The 18724-nt window shown below is 40.0% G+C and overlaps 3 protein-coding genes and 4 non-coding genes across 8 annotated transcripts; 6 read left to right on the plus strand and 1 right to left on the minus strand.

Moving 5' to 3' along the window:
• Positions 1-25: 25 nt before the first annotated feature.
• dcun1d1 (DCN1, defective in cullin neddylation 1, domain containing 1 (S. cerevisiae)) lies at positions 26-4877 on the minus strand. The gene is made up of 7 exons (XM_005939051.3): positions 4734-4877; positions 3067-3280; positions 2783-2951; positions 1079-1209; positions 915-997; positions 724-820; positions 26-639 (listed from the first exon to the last, which is right to left on the minus strand). The coding sequence occupies exons 1-7, from the start codon at positions 4734-4736 to the stop codon at positions 563-565; spliced, it is 774 nt and encodes a 257-aa protein (XP_005939113.1). The 5' UTR covers positions 4737-4877; the 3' UTR covers positions 26-562.
• Positions 4878-5032: 155 nt separating this feature from the next.
• On the plus strand, positions 5033-6136 carry setd9 (SET domain containing 9). The gene has a single exon (XM_005939052.3). It carries the CDS (start codon positions 5070-5072, stop codon positions 5946-5948), a length of 879 nt encoding a protein of 292 aa, XP_005939114.1. The 5' UTR covers positions 5033-5069; the 3' UTR covers positions 5949-6136.
• Positions 6137-8262: 2126 nt separating this feature from the next.
• Positions 8263-12982, plus strand: eif4a2 (eukaryotic translation initiation factor 4A). 2 transcript variants are annotated; one of them, XM_042227384.1, is made up of 12 exons: positions 8296-8382; positions 8684-8815; positions 9235-9292; positions 9395-9527; positions 9772-9911; positions 10292-10460; positions 10538-10647; positions 10953-11096; positions 11456-11593; positions 11684-11773; positions 12029-12108; positions 12184-12982. In XM_042227384.1, exons 2-12 carry the CDS (start codon positions 8808-8810, stop codon positions 12326-12328), a joined length of 1215 nt encoding a protein of 404 aa, XP_042083318.1. In that variant the 5' UTR covers positions 8296-8382; positions 8684-8807; the 3' UTR covers positions 12329-12982. The 2 variants fall into 2 exon arrangements, with proteins under 2 accessions (XP_005939115.1, XP_042083318.1); XM_005939053.2 differs by lacking the exon at positions 8684-8815 and having other exon boundaries at positions 8263-8382.
• On the plus strand, positions 9575-9649 carry LOC121815636. Its single transcript, XR_006055226.1, has one exon. It is a non-coding gene; the product is annotated as a small nucleolar RNA SNORD2 (small nucleolar RNA).
• Positions 10126-10200, plus strand: LOC121815635. The gene has a single exon (XR_006055225.1). It is a non-coding gene; the product is annotated as a small nucleolar RNA SNORD2 (small nucleolar RNA).
• Positions 10685-10864, plus strand: LOC121815634. The gene has a single exon (XR_006055224.1). It is a non-coding gene; the product is annotated as a small nucleolar RNA SNORA81 (small nucleolar RNA).
• LOC121815633 lies at positions 11148-11331 on the plus strand. Its single transcript, XR_006055223.1, has one exon. It is a non-coding gene; the product is annotated as a small nucleolar RNA SNORA81 (small nucleolar RNA).
• Positions 12983-18724: the final 5742 nt, after the last annotated feature.

Consider the following 18724-nt stretch of genomic DNA (forward strand, 5'->3'; position numbering starts at 1 on the left):
TATAAATGCACAGAGGCTTGGCAGCTTTAAAGAGACCAAACTGAATTATTTATTTTATCCTTACGCATTCATGTTTAAACAAACAGCATTATGATTTAAAAAATTACAATCAATGTTTGATACTGACTTGTAACACAAACATATCATAAAACCAAACTCAGGAAATGCACACTAGTATTAAAATTCAGTATTTAAAGAACGACATCCTCTTTGCAAACCCTTGTGTTTACATTACAGTTCAAGTGTGTATCTCTACCTGTATCGGAGTGCAACCACATCAGAGACCCACGTGGGATCAAATGGAGACTCCTCTCTAGTTGGCTTGAGCGCACACAAAAGCCCAATACTTTAGATAAAAGTTTCAAACTATCACGTGTTAACTAACAAACGGATATGCCTTTTGTACATACACATAATATATATAAAGTCTCTGCTGTGTAAAATATTTCAGTCCTGAGGGTTGAAAAGGCAACATAGTTCCCAGCTCAGCGTGACTCCACTGTCCTCCAGTCACTGATTTTGTAGAAACCTCTCATGGCTGTTACTTCAGTGAGAGCGGACCTTAAACTGCAGTGCTTTTGGTTCCGATGTGTGGTCGCGCAAACTCCACAAAATCGTCAATAAGGACGGGCCACGCTCCTATCGAAGAAGCAAAACAGATTCAGCGATTTGACTCTGAATAACACGTTTCAAGACATGACTGCCAACGAGAAATCTACAAACCTTCCTCGTCGTAATTCGACATGTCGTCCGTGATCATCGTGCTGAAGTCTAGTAAGAGATTCCAAGTGTCCTTAGGAATCGATCTTTTATGGTGTTCCTGCAAAGGATGAGGAGCAAAGTTTATTTCTGAGAAACGATGATACCTGCGTACTTAGCATAGCCTTGTTATGATTTATTTATTGTAAACTTACAACTAAAAATTTGTTCCACAGGTCCAGGAACTTGAATCTTCCCGGGAGAACTAAATTCCAATATGCAATTGCCATTTCTAAATCTGTAAGAAAAACAGTATTCAATCAAAAGAAATTCAACCAAGAAAACAAAAACAGCCAATGAGCATTAAAAGGATTCTTACCCAAACCTTTCTGGCCAGGATTCTTTGCAAAATTAAATGTAAACTGGTAGAAGTCCTTAAATTTCCTTGAGTCCTTTAATTCTTGCTCTATCTTAGGCAGCTGAGCTTTTAGCTTCTCTATGCTGTCACACCTGCAGAAAGATAAAAAACAAAACAAAACACTGTTGCTGTCCAGTGGCTAAAAATGAAGCGGCAAAATGTAGCAACTGGTTTATGTCTGACAAAGTCCAAGCAGACCCTGGAGCCTTTACAGTTGTGATTTTATAGCATAAAAATGTAAATTATCACAGAACTTTACTTTGGTGTCGCCGTTTCCAGAAAAGTTGGGGCAGTGTGCAAAATGTAAATAAAAGCAAAATATAATAATCATCAGAATCGTTTCAGCCCCACATGAAACTTATGTACGAGGGCAACCCCAAAAGTAAGGTCTCCTATTGTTTTCGAAATACATAGGAAATACAAAACAGGAGACCTTACTTTTGGGATTGGCCTCTATAAGGAGGATCGGATCAGATCAGATAAAGACTGATATTTCTTATTACTTTTTGAACAATATGCTCATTTTTATTTATTTAGTTGTTTATCTTTAGCACAGTAAAAAAAAACAACTTAAAAAAAATGGGTCAGACCAGAAGAACAAAGCTAGAAAATCTTTGCAACCCGCAAAACACCACCTGGTGGAACAGCTCCCAGCTAACTAACATGATTGTGTGCAAAAGGCTCCCATGAGCCACATTAGAGCATGCGGAAGGGATCACTTGCACATCTGTGAAGGCACCGTTAACGCTTAACGCTACGTGAAGGTTTTGGAGCAACATATGCGGCCCATTCAGATGTACGGACATTGAATAAAGGCGTGGCTAAGATTGATCAAGCACAAGTTGTTGTGGTCAATAGACACATCCTGGACAATCGTCCATTCTGACACTAAAATTGACCAAAATTTGCAAAAAAGACTCAATGCTTTATTCAGTATGACCTGAAATGCTAAATGCTAAGCCCATGAGCTTAGCAGAAACTTGTTTCCAGAAGTCCAAGTAGAAAGCTGTTTTTCCACATGGGACCAGAACTTCTCTTGTAACACATCTATCGCCCCCTAGAGGCCATTAAAAAGAATGCAGGTTTTTCAGACCAGGAAACTGCGACCGTTTTTTATACTACGTTCAGATGACAATTTTTACAGGAAAGGAATTTTTTTTCACTTCAAAAATGTCAACCCACAGTCAGCACGTACTGCATTAACATGAAGCGAGAGCTGAAGAGCACTAACGGTGACATAAAAAGAGGCGATGCAACACAGTGAGAATTATGCCTCTGTGCCAAAATCTTTGATATGTGATGCTGATATCAAATTTGATATTATTCAAAAAACAAAAAAAACAATTAAATTTGTTACTACTCAACCTCTAGTGTGATGTCTTTTTCTATTTTTTTAGGAAATACAGCATTTAAAAACTTTTCAAATCTAAATTCTGTTTTTATTTACATTTACTGTGCTCAAACAATTTCGGAAATATGTTTACATCTTTCTCCAAATAAAAATCACAAAATAAGCATTTTTAAATGAATACGTGCATTTGCACAACAATCCACCCCATCAGTCTTACTTAAAGTTACACCAGTGTTTGAATGATTGTTGCACATCACACATAGGAACACAGTTTGCCCCCCTCTTCTTTTACCATCTGAAAATGTTTTTCTCACCCCTGTTCTGTCATGCCTTCCATGAACTCCTGTTTCGAGAACTCGCATTGCGTTGCTGCCCTGAACTTCCAGGCGATGAGAAGGACGCTTATACTGGCTGGGTCCAAACCCAAGTCGTCACAGAATTGCTGGATCCCATCAATGCCTATTTTGTTGTCGTCATGAGGATCTAAGAACAAGAAAAATGAATTAACTGATTAACCATTCAGAGTATTAATTTCAGTCCTGTGCTGTGTATACAATTTCTAACCAATGGAAACATTATAGCGGTGCTTTTTCTATACCTCTGTATCTGTTATACAGCTGCTCAAGCTTCTTCTTGTCTAAGGCCCCCTTTAGATTTGAAATGTAGAGCTCTGGACTTTGGAAAAACTTATCTGTGGCAACATCTAGCTTCCAGTCATTCTGTGCCAGGCAGGTCACTGCAGTCTTCTCACTGGATTGTGTAAAAATCATGAACTGGCGAACTTTATCCTTCTGCGAGGACTTCAGCTTGTTCTGCACAGACACAACACACAGGGCACATACTCAAATAGCCAAAATACACAAATAGCTGAAGGTATGAGGCAGCAACAACAATATGGAGTAATTTTTTCACGTATTAATTCCCTGTGCGACTTGCACAGAATGGGAGATTACAATAACACTGCAAAGCGTACCATCTGAATTTTCACACAATAACCTAGGGCTGCTCAATTAATCACATTTTAATCTCAAATACGATTTTAGCCTCCCACAATTAAATGAATGTGACTTTGCAAATACTGAAATGTGTGCTTCACCAACAAAACGCAGAGCAAAAGCAAATCAAATGCTCACTAAATCAGCACCTGACCGCGTGCCTGTGTGTCTCAATTATAACTGTTACCTTATAACAGTAATATAGTCTGCACATCCATGCAGCTCACAAAGACACGCTGACATCAACAGCCAATTAAGATTCTATTTGGCCAAATATTTCTGTCCACTAAACATAGTGAGTAGTAAAGGCTTCAGGTAAAGGGTAAACATACAGGACAAACAAAAGATTTATCTCCTTTATTTACTTTCCTAAAGTGGCAATGCTGCTAGAGATAGGATCTCCCATATGTGAAGTACACTGCTTCGAGTTTTATTCACATCCATCATGCAGGTACACTGAATGGAGTGAGAAACTTTAGATTTTGCTTATAGGCAATGCACATGGGCCAGGTGAATAAAGACCTGATGTCTCTGCAAAGACTAATTTATAAAGTTGAATTAACAGGGATGTAGCACAATGTAAATGTGAAAGAAGTGCACTGATGATTTAAGTTTGTATTAAGTTTTGGTACAGCGTTTTTCCTTCTCTGAGGCGCACTAAATTCAGGTGACTTTTGTATTTTGATACAAAGATATGAAGGCGGTGTCTTTACGTGGCACTGCAATAAAAACAATTCTGTAATTGAAAAAATTATAAATAATCGTCATCTCAGTACTGAACGAAATAATCGTGCCGCTCTTCAATAACCACAAAGGGTAGGCTAGCTGTTAGCTACAGTGAACTCTGGCGAAACACATCTAAATCACAGTAAGAGGGAACTAGCAGCGATATGCTATGCTGATTGCATTTACCGACTTCTAGTGTATTGACTGGCGGTTTCCTTGTCTTAATATCAATACTACTGATAAAGTTACGCATTCCACACGACAACGATCTAAAAGTTGTCATTTTATGTGTTTAAATGATAGCAATCGTAGTTAGCTCACTGTGCTTGTTGGATAGCCCCACTGTGAGCTACTTAGCTAATGCTAAAGGAGAGGGGGCTGTTTGTTTTCATTATTTCAGGCGAATTTAAGGTATTAAAAGCAGTTTTAATACTATGATATGAATCCGAAGAGATGTGTTTTTATACGTTTATGTGAATGGGTACATGTTATATTTGCCCCTACAAACAATAATAAAATAAAATAAAAAAGAGTAATTTCATACCATGTTTGTCACTGCCGGGCTACTCTTCCTCCCATCCAGCTGGCTTAGTGCCCGTAAAGTTTTTACAAGTCGCGTAAAAAGTTTTTCCGGTTGAATCACAGCTCTTCAAAATAAGAGCATACAATTTATAGCCTATAACCTATACAACTTCCAGAAGTGTTAATTATCGATTTTTGTTCCTTATCAAACATAAAATACATATCTAAAGATATTTAAGCAAAACAAATTTAAAGTTCGTTCTACGTTTTGAAATAGCAACAAGTGTTTGTTTTTTTTTATTTTGAAGCAAGTTATCGGAAACGACTCGACGATTCATCCAAAGAACCTCGTTCTTCAATGTCCGACATACAAACAAGTCTCTGGATGTTTACAGTTGTTTTGCGAAGATTTCAGAACAAATGGAAGTCCTACCGACACAGGTTTGTGCCTTGGGTAGTCTTCAACCTGTCTAAAAATGAGAAAACACTGCGGAAGGTGACTGAGCGCTCGAAAGATAAGCTAGTCCCCGATGAGGAGGTTTCACGGAGCCTGCTGACGCTCTTCAGAGCCCTGTTCAGGAAACATGGGTTTCATCAGACGCAGTTCCAGACTCCATTTATGCTGCAGCTAACAAGTGAAGCAGAGCAGGTTGGAGGAGATCCGGTGTGCGGACAGGATGCCATGTTACAGACACTGGGATTCTGCATTGAGCGGAAGCCTAGCACTTTATCCTTCGCAGGAACTGGAGTCTTTGTCACCAAGGGATTTGTACCCAAAGGAGCAACAGTTGCAATGTATCCCGGAACTGTTTACCAACCCTATGAGCCCATTCTTCTTCAGTCCATCAGAAACCCCTTTGTTTTCAGATGCATTGATGGCATCCTGGTTGATGGAAATGACAAAGGCATCTCTAGGATGGTGTTCAAGTCGTGCAGTGGAAGAGACAGAATAGGTCCTTATTTGACCAGCGACACAAGCTGGCTGACAGACACTCCCCATAACCCCCTGGCTGTGGGTCAATATGTGAACAACTGCTCCTACGAGAGGCCTGCCAACGTGTGCTACCAGGAGTACGACCTGCCAGACAAGTTTCCCATTGAGCTCCGCCAGTATCTCCCCAACGTCAACTACAGCCAGGGTACACAGAGGCGTCTGCGGTGTGTTGTGCTAGTGTCGCTCAGGGACATTTCAGCAGGGGAGGAACTCTTCTCTAACTACTACACCATTGTGCATTAATATAGTTTCCAAAAGCCTGCATCTGTGAAATTCAAACCATATCTCCACTGTATTTAATTAAAGAAAAAAAAGGAAAAATCCAACCGCTCCCTTTGTACACTGGAACAAAGGCAAAGCTTTTTGTTGTTGGTTGCTTTAACAGAGCAATTTTGTAACATTTGTGGATGAATAAAGTATTTGTAATCTTATTTGACATGTGTACCACAACCTTTTCATTGTTGATAAGACAGTAATTTCACTTAATATTAAGTATATGAATTATGGTACCCTACTTACTTGTGGTTTGTGGTTCTAGCAGAAAAGAAAGAATGAAGTTTCCCTCTTATTGGCTGAGTCAAAAGTCATCACAAATGCTGGTTTAAGAGTGGTGCGCTGATACTGCTGGATGGTCCATAGAGTTGCTCAAATGTTTTAGCTAAAAGCTTAACTTCAATCAAATGACCCAACAGTGGGACAGAGAACTCCCTTTTAACAGGAAGAAACCTCAGGCAGAACCAGGCTCAAGGAGGAGCGGCCATGTGCCGTGAGGGGAGGAAGACAGGACAAAAGACACACTGTGGGAGAGAGCCAAACATAAAAATAACTATTGATTAAATGCAAAGTGATGTATAAACATATAGAGAGTGTGAAGAATAAACAGTCAGTGAAGTGTAACTAAGGGAAGGTTTGGGGTTAGTTATCCAGCCCTTACTATAAGCTTAATCAAAAAGTAGAGAGCATGTCTGTCCCGTTCCACAGAAGAGGGGCCTTTAAGCTAAAGGCTCTGCCTCCTATTCTACTAAATATCCCAGGAACCACAAGTCTGAGAGCAAAGTGCTCTGTTAGGGTGATATAAGGTCTTGAAGATAAAATGGGACCCGATTATTCAAGATCTTGTATGTAAGGAGAAGAATACTAAATGTGAGTCTACATTTAACAGGTAGCCAATGAAGAGAAGCTGATATGGGAGAAATATGCTCTTTCTTTTTCTAACAATGCAAGCACGACTACCAGAGATCAAATAAAACCTGGCCATTAAAACAGCTTTGCTGTAGGGGAAGGCTTAAATATACAGAATCTAAATTTGTTTTTTAAAGTAAACAAGGATATTATATCCAGTCACGTGAGTGTGCCTCACAATTGATTATTATTGTATGCTTCTCTCATATTTAGAGAATAATCCTCTAAATATGTATTATAATAATAATAATCTCATAATAATCTAGTTAACATTGTCTAAACCAGAGTAGAGTCCAAGGTCTTCCAAGTAAATCAGGAACTTCTCCAAGAAGGTGAAACGTGGAAAGTAGAGAGGTGACACAGGGAGAAAATGGTTGTGTTAGCTCAGCTAAACTGGGTACTTTATCAAAGCAAGTCTCTGACTCAGTGGAGACTAATTGAAGCATTATCTAACTGAACTTTCATCTCAAAGGTCACCAGGAGATAAAAACTGCATGTATAGACTCTCCAGTCAAATCAGATTTTTTTTTTTAAATCAAGGCTTGTTAACTTTTACCCTAAAATAAGTACAACCAATCTTAGATGTCAGTACTTTCCAATGTCCTTTTTTCATAAGTCTTTGAGTGTCTCCTCTGTGTAACGTCTCTGATTTCTGGAATAAAGAAACACAAGAGACTGACAGAGAATTAGTTCGTACAAACTGTCAGTTGCTTAAGTCCAGCAGGTAGCAGAAATCTACTGAATGATATGCCAAGAAGAAGCCTTCTCCAGATTTCTCCCCACACTTTCCCCAAAGCAGTTATTGTTATGACAAGTTTGCCTGTCCAGTCAGCTTTCCTTACAATATGCAAGATACCACTTCTATATCTGTCACTCCACATATGGAAGTGACTGTGTACTTTAATTGTTTAAACCTGCCTCAAGCACTACACATAACTGATAAATATGGAACAGCAAGTGTGTCAAAGACACAGAAACTGCAGCATTGTCCCTTTTTAAACTCTATACCAATTAAAAGTTATTTAATAATCACACTTGGACAGCAAAGCCTCGGTTAGCTCTGCCTGTGTGGTAGTAAACTTCATTTTATTTCTTGGACCCCGCTTGCATGGGCCTCATGCAAACCTTCTCTCCAAAAATGTTGCACAACACTTGTCAGAGCGAGTTTTGACCTATCAGAGACACGGTAGCGAGCCCGAGCACCCACTATTACTGCAATATCCTTCCGCCGAGGAATATAGTCTGGAACAATTTTAACATTTTATTGTTTATCTAAAGATATATTTGAACACAACAAGTAGTGTGTTAAATAAAATGTGATTCAAACATTAAGTCAGTCAACTAATATTTTATTGTCAGCCAAATTGGGCACTGAGTTTGTCGGTGAAAATAGTCCGGCTCCATAAATGCAGTTGTATTCTCGAGCGGCGATCTTTCCACTCGCATGCTGAAGTTGGGAACGGATCATGTCTAGCGATTCTGCTGATTACAACAGGTAAGAGAATACGTTTGGGCGAGTTTTTTTTTTAAAACGACGCTGAATATTTATCTGCGTCTAACCTTGCGAAAGTGGTTTGCAGTTAGTGTTATGCAAAATTGGTTATTAAATAGCTAACTAGGCCCCAACCGCTGGGGCTAACTGTTAGCTATGTGACGCTAGCTGCTCCGTTACACACCGTAGTTCCAAACTGCTTTTAAAAGCATTCTGCTTTAAATGTTTAATATTTGGCCACGTCATACTCAAAGTATACCAGGACTTTGTAGTGATTAGTAGAACCCTTTGTTAACTATTGTAGCTGGGGATTATCCAAATTGAGAGTCGTCGGTCCAGGCTGCATGTAGGCCTCAGAAGAAGCCACCGTTGGCAGTACAGGCCCAACTGTCCGACATATTGGCTAACGGTGAGCGAAGCGGAGCTCCATGTTGAGGTACATCCAACGTGTACAGATGTAATTTTAATCTTGAGTTACCGGGGACCACAGTGGGTATAAGGAGCCAGCCTCAAATCTTTGGAGGTTACGTAAGCGGCCATTTTATGAGGGACTAGCAGTGGACCCCGGCTCGTGCAATTTGACACGTGCGCTCAGTGAACCTCCAGACTGTGGAACTAGATCGCTGGGGCGTAACCCAGGCTACGATTGACTATCTCACTACATATCTAACGTAATTTCTGTGTTTTAGTTTCTCACCCTGAGCGCGAAATAGGCGGTCTTATTGTTGGAGATGAGTGGGCAGCAGGCCTTCACATTAAATGACGCCTGGAAGAAACGACCGCTGTAGCATGCGTTCAGTTTATTTTTAAGGTCACATTTTATGTAAAAATTGAAGAGTGTTTCATTTCCAACAGCTCAAGAGATAGAGACCATGGGGGACCAGATGGAATGGAGCCTGATGGTGTCATCGAGGTAAGTAGTATGGCGAAATACAAGCACTGGCACTATATTTTTGGCTGTAACTGGATCATTGAAGTACTAATTCACCCATGTACTGTCTTTCCCAAAATTCAGAGCAACTGGAATGAGATTACGGACAACTTTGATGATATGAACCTGAAGGAGACTCTTCTCAGGGGCATATACGCATATGGTTTTGAAAAACCATCTGCCATTCAACAGAGGGCCATCATCCCTTGCATCAAAGGTACAGATACTTTTCTTTTTAAACTCAGAATAGGATTGTAGATGTTTGAGTGAAATGATGGTCTACCATCTTTCGGGACTTACCCAAAACATGGGGATAACTTTGTTTCATGCTGATCACTCAATACTGTAAAATGATTAGTTAATGAGTCAAATCTTGCAAAGGATGATTTTGTTGTTTAGCCTGTTTCTGTTTTGAGAAACAAATATATGTACTTAAAATAATTTTTTCCCCTTACTGTCAGGCTATGATGTCATTGCTCAGGCCCAGTCTGGAACTGGCAAGACAGCCACATTTGCCATCTCTATCTTGCAGCAGTTGGATATTGAGCAGAAGGAGACTCAGGCTCTGGTTTTGGCTCCGACTAGAGAGCTGGCTCAGCAGGTATGCTGTTCCTGAGGTCACCATAAACCTCAGCAGTACCTCAGACCTAAGCAGCGTACTGAGGACACTAATTCAGATCCTAAGGTACAATCTTTTAAAGATTTGTTCAAATTCCAAAAGATTTGACGAGTATCTTCTTAAGCTAATGTAGTCTCTGTCCGTGGCTACATTGGTCTGAAAGGTGAAATGCTTTCGAATTTTTCTGTGAAAAACTGAGTGATGTGATGGCATACCATCTTTCGGGACTGACTCTTAAAATGGAGAGTTTCTTTTACTCTACTGATCGCTTTAAACAGTTTTTCTGCAGTTTGTGAGTCTTGTCTGGCTCTCTGTGCCACATTATCTTAAACAAGTTCTTCTGTCCCATCTCCCCTTCTTAGATCCAGAAGGTAATTCTGGCTTTGGGTGACTACATGGGGGCAACCTGCCATGCCTGCATTGGAGGGACCAATCTCCGTAGTGAAATACAGAAGCTCCAGGCCGAGGCCCCTCACATAGTGGTGGGCACACCTGGACGTGTGTACGACATGCTGAACAGGAAGCACCTGTGTAAGTATTACAGGTCCTGCTTACTGGAAGCTCGGATTGGTGATATGTTTGCTAACAAACATGACATTTCTCTGCAGCTCCAAAATGGATCAAGATGTTTGTTCTGGATGAAGCCGATGAGATGTTGAGTCGCGGCTTCAAGGATCAGATCTATGAGATCTTCCAGAAACTGAGCACAAACATTCAAGTAAGAAACCAACGCACACCAGAGAACAAATAAGATGCCCTTCTGCATCAACAGAGGTCTGCTATAATTGTGTGATCCAGATTTTCTGTTTCATGCAATGATGATAGCAGATTTTTACGTGGAAGCAGATTATTGTGCACTTGACTGAAAATGAGATGTGGTCGAACCTCTTTCTTAATGTTCGTTGGCTGCAATCTCAAGGTCAAGTGCCACAATTGGCATTGTCTTTTAATACGCTTGTAACAAATTTTATGTTGATTTTTTTTTTTGGGGGGGTGGTGTAACATGTAGTGCTGCTTCTTCAGGTGGTCCTGCTCTCAGCCACAATGCCAGCAGATGTGTTGGAGGTAACTAAGAAGTTCATGCGAGATCCCGTTCGCATCTTGGTGAAGAAAGAAGAGCTTACCCTTGAGGGTATCAAGCAGTTCTACATTAATGTGGAGCGAGAGGTTGGTAAGATTTCTGCTGATAATCTTGTACCACTGTGAATGTTTTAATTTCCCTTCTCTCTAAAGCACCCTGCTGAAACTGCAGGAGCCAAGCCTCACAGGTTTAGCTCATGTGGCCGTGTAAGCATGGGTACACCAGAGAAGGAGATCAAAGGCATGGTATTGGAAATGAGGCTAGGAGGGACCTCTTTCTTAATGTCCAGTTTCCTTTGTCTCGAAATCCTGTGTTACACAATAGCTGCTCCTCATTTAACATGGAAGTGGGGTAGATGTTAAACTACAGGATTCTGCTGTGACTTCATGTTGATGTTTTTCAGTTAACAGTGCTTTACATCTCATAACCTCGTGTTTGTTTCCAGGAGTGGAAGTTGGACACTCTCTGTGATCTGTATGAGACTCTGACAATCACACAGGCTGTGATCTTCCTCAACACCAGGAGGAAAGTCGACTGGTTGACTGAAAAGATGCATGCTAGAGACTTCACCGTCTCTGCTCTGGTATGACACGTCCTCTCCCTGCTTGAATCTTATGTTGGTGCAAGCAAATGCTTTTGCTCATCAGTATTAATCTATATTTTCCATTTGCAGCACGGTGACATGGACCAGAAGGAGCGTGATGTAATTATGAGAGAGTTTAGGTCTGGCTCAAGCAGAGTGTTGATCACTACTGATCTTCTGGTAAGTGTGAGGTGTATGAAGGGTCAAATGATCATCTGTGACGTTACAACCCAAAATGTTTTTAATCCTGCAAAAGTCCTGAAATGACCAAGCAGTCAAAACTTTTGGGAGATTAGGGCTCGTTCTCCACAATGGGTTCTTTTAACGTAGGAATCTGTTACTTATTCGCGAGCAACATTAATAATATGCAGTCTTCATCAGTCTGTCTGTTAAGGAGTTAAATTAAACATGTCTTTTTCTCCCCTCCCACACCAGGCTCGTGGAATTGATGTACAGCAGGTTTCCCTGGTCATTAACTATGACCTTCCCACAAACCGTGAGAACTACATTCATAGGTGAGTTGAGTTTCTTTGGAAGAATGTGCTCTGTTGTTGCCTCTGAGTCTAACATGGTCCAATTTTCCTCCACAGAATTGGTCGCGGTGGCCGTTTTGGCAGAAAAGGAGTTGCTATCAACTTTGTGACTGAGGAGGACAAGAGGATTCTTCGTGACATTGAGACGTTTTACAATACAACCGTGGAGGAGATGCCTATGAATGTGGCCGACCTGATTTGAGCCCTGAGATTTTTCTTTTTGTTTTAAACGCAGTGATAGCGATTGTCCACTTGCATTGTGCTTATTATTCGAGGGGGGAAAAAAACTTCTCAATGCTAAACCTTCGATCAGAATTTTGGTATGTGTTAAAAGCGAGGTGACTTCTTTGGTGGTCCCTCTTGGACAGTTGTAGATTCTGACCTTGACAGTTGATTGGTTGGAGCTGCAAAGCCATGGGGTCTATAAGCATTAAGGTTCTTATCAGGTATTTCTTTCCATGTTCACTTAAGATGCGTGTATTCGATGTTCTCCACCATTTAGTAACTTACTTGTGGACTAAAAGGTATAAGTGCTGTATAAAGTCTGCAAATTATGTTATGCTAACATATGTGCGATGTATCGTGGGCCTGCTTAATAGAGGCTTTTGTCATGTTATACTGTAGGATTCACTTGCTTTTTGTTTATCTTTGTGAATGTGTTTAATTTAAATGTACCATATATATTATTTTTTTTATCCCACTTGCTATATATCAGAATTCCTCACTGGTTGGCTATATTTTGCTGACGTGGTTTTACCCTTACCAGAGTATATTGCCCGTTCCCCTCCTTGACTACTTTTCAGATTTCCTCCTCTTGGATTATATGAATGTCTTAATAAACTTAAGTTAACTTAGAGCAACTTTTGTTTTGGTGTCTGGCTTTATACTGGTTTTGTTTTTTTTTAATAACAGGATTTTTAGAACACTGGTTTAAGTGCTGCAACTGACATTCATAGACATGAAGAGATGCATAGTGGTGTGAGTGCTTGCAGTAGAGCTTATGTAACAACTCCACCTAGTGGTATCCCTGCAGCAAGATGAGCTCAACGTTAGCAGCATAGTACTCTCGTGTTTTAAACTTTAAAATTAGTGAACAAATTGAAATCTATGAGACTCTAGATCAGGGGTGTCAAACTCCAGTCCTTGAGGTCCAGTGTGCTGAAACGGCTGATTAACAATAGTAGGTCATTAGCAAGACTATAGAACTAGACTGCATGCTGAGGTGGCAACCCCTAACCCTGCTCGAGTAATTGTAAATGTAAGTGTTTGGAGAATTGTACTTCAAAAAGTACTTTTATTGCACCAGTACAGTAATATACGCCTGTTTGCACAAGACAATTTTATTATATGAATGTTATTTATTTGAACTGTCATACACAGGATGTAACAAGTGATCAGAACATGGTATATTATTTAATCTTTAAAAAAATGTTTGGAGTGTTCCTATGTACCACTAGAGGGAGCCCACGTACCACCAGTGGTACACGTATCACACTTTGGCTGTGTCCCAATTAAGAGACTGTACGCGCACTACGCGTACTACGTATGGTGCGTACTATAAGTACGAGAAGTGCGGAAGTGGGAGGCTTGTGAAATGGGACGCTTCGTCGCGCTGTTCAGGTTGCCTAGCAACCATGATACTAACCGCGAGACACGTTACAGCTTTGTTTGACAGAAATGAAGGAGAAAAATGTTTTGTTGGTCATTCATTTTTGTCATGACATCACTTTAGTTGAGTATCTGAGGCTGAGACCACGGGACTGTAAAACATGATTGTTGGGCTTAATTTCTGTGCTGAACAGTCATTTAAGATTAGTCAGTAAATAACAATTTTAATGTTGTTCATGAGACTAAAGTCAACTCACTGTGGCAATGTAAATATAATATGGCCAATATTATAGTATTGTCAGATTATTATGATATATATATATATATATATACATATATATATCACTGACTTTCAGCTTGTTGTGTTTGTGGATATATGACTGACTTTAATTATTAAACATTCGCACATAAATAAGTGACGTCATATTCAGTACTTTTGACAGTTCACTCTTCGGCCGCTCCATCTTATTAGGGGAAAATTCAACCTTCATAAATGTAAATTTCAAAACTCAACCCCATCATTTAATTTGTTTTTGATTGAAATTGAATATTACTTAAACTCTCTTAAATTAACTTCCAATAAAAAAGGTTTATCATTGATTGACATTCATTCAGAAATGTTTAACGAATGAGCTGTCACAACTTTCAAATACAAAGTTGTTATGAAGTCTGTCACATTCCCCCCTTTTTTCTTTTTTTTATCCTTTATTTATTTATCCTTCTTATTTCATTGTACTGTATATTGTTACTCTTATTTGCCTTGTATGTCTACTGTACAAACCGAACTGGAATGACTGACTGTTCGCTTTATGATTTCAATAAAGTTTGGGGAAAAAAAACAACCTCAGCCGCTAACTTCTGCCGGACAGCCGTCGTCGCGTGGCGGTGACGTAACCGCACTTAAAATGCGTACTTCAAGCGTGCAGTCTCTTAATTGGGACACAGCCTTTGAGAACCTAAAAGTGTTGAAATGAACTCCAAATACAGGGAAACTATTCCATTTAAATCTACGTCAGATTCTGGTCTTTTTTAATGCTGCATAGTAAATATGTAACAACTTGTGTTGTTTTTTAGTTTTTAAGTGTTTATATTTGTCCACACTCTACCAGGAGAACTTCAAGACATGTTGAGGAGCTAATTTAGCCATTTAAATCAGCTGTGTTGGATCAAGGACACATCTAAAACCTGCAGGACACCGGCTCTCGAGGCCTGGAGTTCCCTACCCCTGCCCTAAACAGTTAATGCAATATGATTGTTAAACCCCTTCAATTAAAGCTTTTACTTATTTCTTTTGCAATGAAAGTTTGTACTTCAGTCAGCTTACGAGCAGACAGTTTATATGAAAGCTGACATAATCACGCCCCATATAAGATAATGAGAGATCAACTCATTCAAATTAGGTCACCAGGAAACATCCCGGTGCTCTTAGGTCACCAGGAAACATCCTGATAGAAAGTCCACTTATAAAAGCGTTCACTGGAAGCTTATTTCCATAGCGTTCCATTGTAGTCCTTTTATTTATAAATTTACACAGGAACATTAGAGATGCAAATATGAGAGATTTTCTCACTTTGTTAACAAAAGACGTCTGTATGGAGGAAAACACGTCAGTAATAATCTACTCTGGCATCAAATGTGTTGGTGTCACCAGAGACAGGAGGGATAACGTCAGCACACATAAAGAGTACAGAAGCAACACATAACAGCAAAAACAAGAATAGGAGCAATTTGTCATTGTATCTTTAGGCACTAGCAGCCTGTCACAAAAACACATGTTTCCATTTCTTTAATTGAATGTAGAACAAAATGCCAAAGATAACACAGTCTGACAGACACAAAATGTTTGCACCAACAATATGATTTCCAAAAACCTTTAGTTGAAAAGAAGGCGTGTCTCAGCATCCTGTGGAAATGGGCCAAGTGAATGGTATCTGAAAGTCACGTCTTTGAGAACAAATCCAGCAAAGGCATGGCACAGAACGTGAGAGATGCATCTGACCCTTCAGCTGATGATTATTCCCGTCATCAGAAATGGTCTCAGTGGAAGAGTGACTGTCAACCAGCTTACAGAAGGCAAACAGGGAGAAAAGGCTGAGATGTGCCAAACTACACAAGAACTGGACTGAAGATCTCATGGATTTGAATCCAAATTTGAAATTTTTGGCTCAAATCATTGTCAGTATGTATGGATGAGACCAGGAGAGAGGCACAACAGTGAGTGTCTACAAACACGGTGGAGGCTCTGTCACGGTTTGGGGTTGTCTGGGGAAGCGGTGTTGGGCGTATTGTCACAATTTATAGAATTTTGAACTCAGAAAACAGCAAATCTGTGAAGAATTGAACTTTGCTGTGATGTAGGGAAAAATCCCACTAGCAGAACTGATTACAGCCACAGAAACAGCAGTTTGAAAAAATAACGTCACAGACGTGGAAGAAGAAACTGTGGACAAAAGTTTCAGCCTCTCTCAGCAATGCAAAGCCCTCAGCATCCAACATCACCACAGAGGAAGGGAAGTCACTTACCCTCGTCTAAACCATAGAGACGATTGTGAGAAAATTTTGTCACTCTCAGCAACAAAAATACTTATGAGCCCCTGAAACAAGACCCAGGAACTCGTGTTCTACTGGCTTGAGGAAATGCTACTGACAGGCTATACTCAGGGGAAGCTACGCCAAGTCTGTACGGTTTACCGAAGATACATAAACAGGGTGCGCCTTTAAGACCGATTGTCTGTATGATCAACTTGATCAACTAAAACATCTCTAAGTTTCTGGCTTCGATCCTCAACCCGCTGGTAGGCAGCTCTGAACATCACATCCAGAACACCTTGGATTTTGTTGAGAAGGTGTGAGATGGTCTCGTACAATGTTACATCTCTCTTCACTTGTATTCCAGTCACTGAAGCAGTGGAGGTAGTTCGTAAGAGATTAAAGGATGACCCCAACCTCAGCAACAGGACCACTCACCCACCACGTGTGTTTGCTTTTGGAACTGTGCCTTAATTCCACCTACTTCACATACAAGAGTCAGTACTCGGGCAGAAACATGGGTGTGCCATGGGTTCCCCTGTTTTACCCATTGTGGCCAACTTGTACACGGAAGAAGTGGAAAGGAGGGCTTTGTTATGTTTCCATACGGATCAATAAATTAATGGACCTTTTTCACTGTTTTTGTAGGAAAATATAAAGAAATGAGTGTTTGTTTGAGACTTCTGCACAGTACTGCAGTCTGTGACAGCGTAGGTTCTTCGACAAACGTGTGCGTGTACTTCATTTGTTGCTTAAGTTGACAGTTAAACATCTCTGGACTCTCTGATCATGTTAAGACGGTGGACAGTGGAAGATTCTGTAGACGGGCTGCAGACCGCCCATCCAAGCCGACATTAGAAACAGTCCTACTTGTGTTTTGTGTGCCAGTAAGTGTAAGCTAGTCAGTTAAACAGGAAGAGGCTGGAGTTGATTGTTAGTCTGCCATTTGCATGCAAACCCACTGCATATGGAGCTCATAATGCAAGTGAAATAGACCCTATATAGACCACAAAAACAGCCAAAAAATGTCAAACGGAGAGATAGCAGGAACCACAGGAGCGATCAAAGCAACGTGTTAGCTGCAGACACAGGTTAGGAAAACCCAAGAAATACAAAACCAGAGAGTACACTTTGTAAAGACAGTTGTCTCACTGCCACGTGGACATTGAGGTTATACCAGTTTTAATAAATGGGCCCATTAAGGCCGATCAAATGGGACCAGACTGACAAAGACTAAAGTGAAAGTAATTTTCTCTATATATTATATTTTATTTAAAATTTCTAAGTAAGAAATTTCATTACTTCTTTACTCGAACAGCACATCAGACACAAAAAAACCCTTAGAAGCCTCAATGTCTGGAATAACACTCTGTGATCAACCCGTAAACTATGAATTGAAGAGTACAGAGAAGGCTGAGCTCACACTGTGGAGACCATTTATCTGAATTTCTGTCTCCTGCACTACAACATGTTATAATAAAAAATAATAACAATATTAATAATACAATATAAGCACGTGAGAATACAAATGTCATTCAAGTCTAACCAATTCCAATGAATGTGCTCAGCTCCAATCTTTCTGAATCAAAGCATCATGAGCTTAAATGCAAATTCATCTCTGCTGCAGTTGATGTAACCCAACATTGATCCTGAGCACCACAGCCTCTGTGCATTAGTCCAACACAGAGCGTCAAACACACCACAATACTGCAAACTAACCTGTTTCTCCTGCACTAAACCACCCAGTATTTTCATGCAACACTTGAATAACACAGTTAGCTTAGTTTGTTTTGCAGAATTTTTCACAATATGAAAATATGCACATATTTTATCAAAACACGTCATGTACAGATCCAATATGTGATTAAAATGATTACATTACATGCAATCTTTAAATCTGCAGTTTATCAAATACCACTGAGAAATCTAACTTCTCTTTCTCCATCTCTGAGTCAACTTATCTCACACTCTTTTGTCTCCCTGTGAAATACAGCAGCTGGACCTTTAGCTTGCAACAAACTGCAAACACACAAACTGCACGCAGACAGTTTGTGTGTTTGCTGGTGTTTGTTGAGCCCATAGAAACGCTACTTTTAAAATGACTTCACACTTAAAGAATAAAACATTTAGAGGTCATCTACTAATGGGAAGATCCGAGGTTTGATTCCTGGCTGCTCCAGTCTGCATACCAAAGAACCCCTAGTTACTCTCATTCACTCTCCAATGAACACATCAAAGAGTCCATTGGAGAGTGAATGTTAAATAGAAAGCACTTAAATAGAAAAAGGATGGAACAAAAGTGCTTAACTCTTTATTTCCAAGCAAGACATTATAAAAGGCAGAAAAATAAAACAGCATTTCTGATCAAATCACTGATCAGTGTCCACGTCATGCCAGCCGGTGGTTTTGTGAGAGTTTTAAGAGTGAAGCAGAAGGAAGCAAATCTCTTCATCATGCTTGT

Source organism: Haplochromis burtoni, unplaced genomic scaffold (assembly GCF_018398535.1).
Source record: "Haplochromis burtoni strain Fernald_Lab_line unplaced genomic scaffold, NCSU_Asbu1 Contig_257, whole genome shotgun sequence".
NCBI lineage: Eukaryota > Metazoa > Chordata > Actinopteri > Cichliformes > Cichlidae > Haplochromis > Haplochromis burtoni.

Excerpts from the sequence above, each read along its gene's own strand:
- dcun1d1 (XM_005939051.3), bottom strand. Across the intron at positions 1,210-2,782 it reads GAAGGCATGACAGAACAGGG|GTGTGACAGCATAGAGAAGC; the intron begins GTGAGAAAAACA and ends ATCTTTCTGCAG. Across the intron at positions 821-914 it reads TGTGGAACAAATTTTTAGTT|GAACACCATAAAAGATCGAT; the intron begins GTAAGTTTACAA and ends CATCCTTTGCAG.
- setd9 (XM_005939052.3), top strand. The coding sequence starts at position 5,070 with ATGTCCGACATACAAACAAGTCTCTGGATGTTTACAGTTGTTTTGCGA.
- eif4a2 (XM_005939053.2), top strand. The coding sequence starts at position 8,354 with ATGTCTAGCGATTCTGCTGATTACAACAG. Across the intron at positions 9,912-10,291 it reads CTAGAGAGCTGGCTCAGCAG|ATCCAGAAGGTAATTCTGGC; the intron begins GTATGCTGTTCC and ends TCCCCTTCTTAG. Across the intron at positions 11,774-12,028 it reads TGATCACTACTGATCTTCTG|GCTCGTGGAATTGATGTACA; the intron begins GTAAGTGTGAGG and ends CTCCCACACCAG.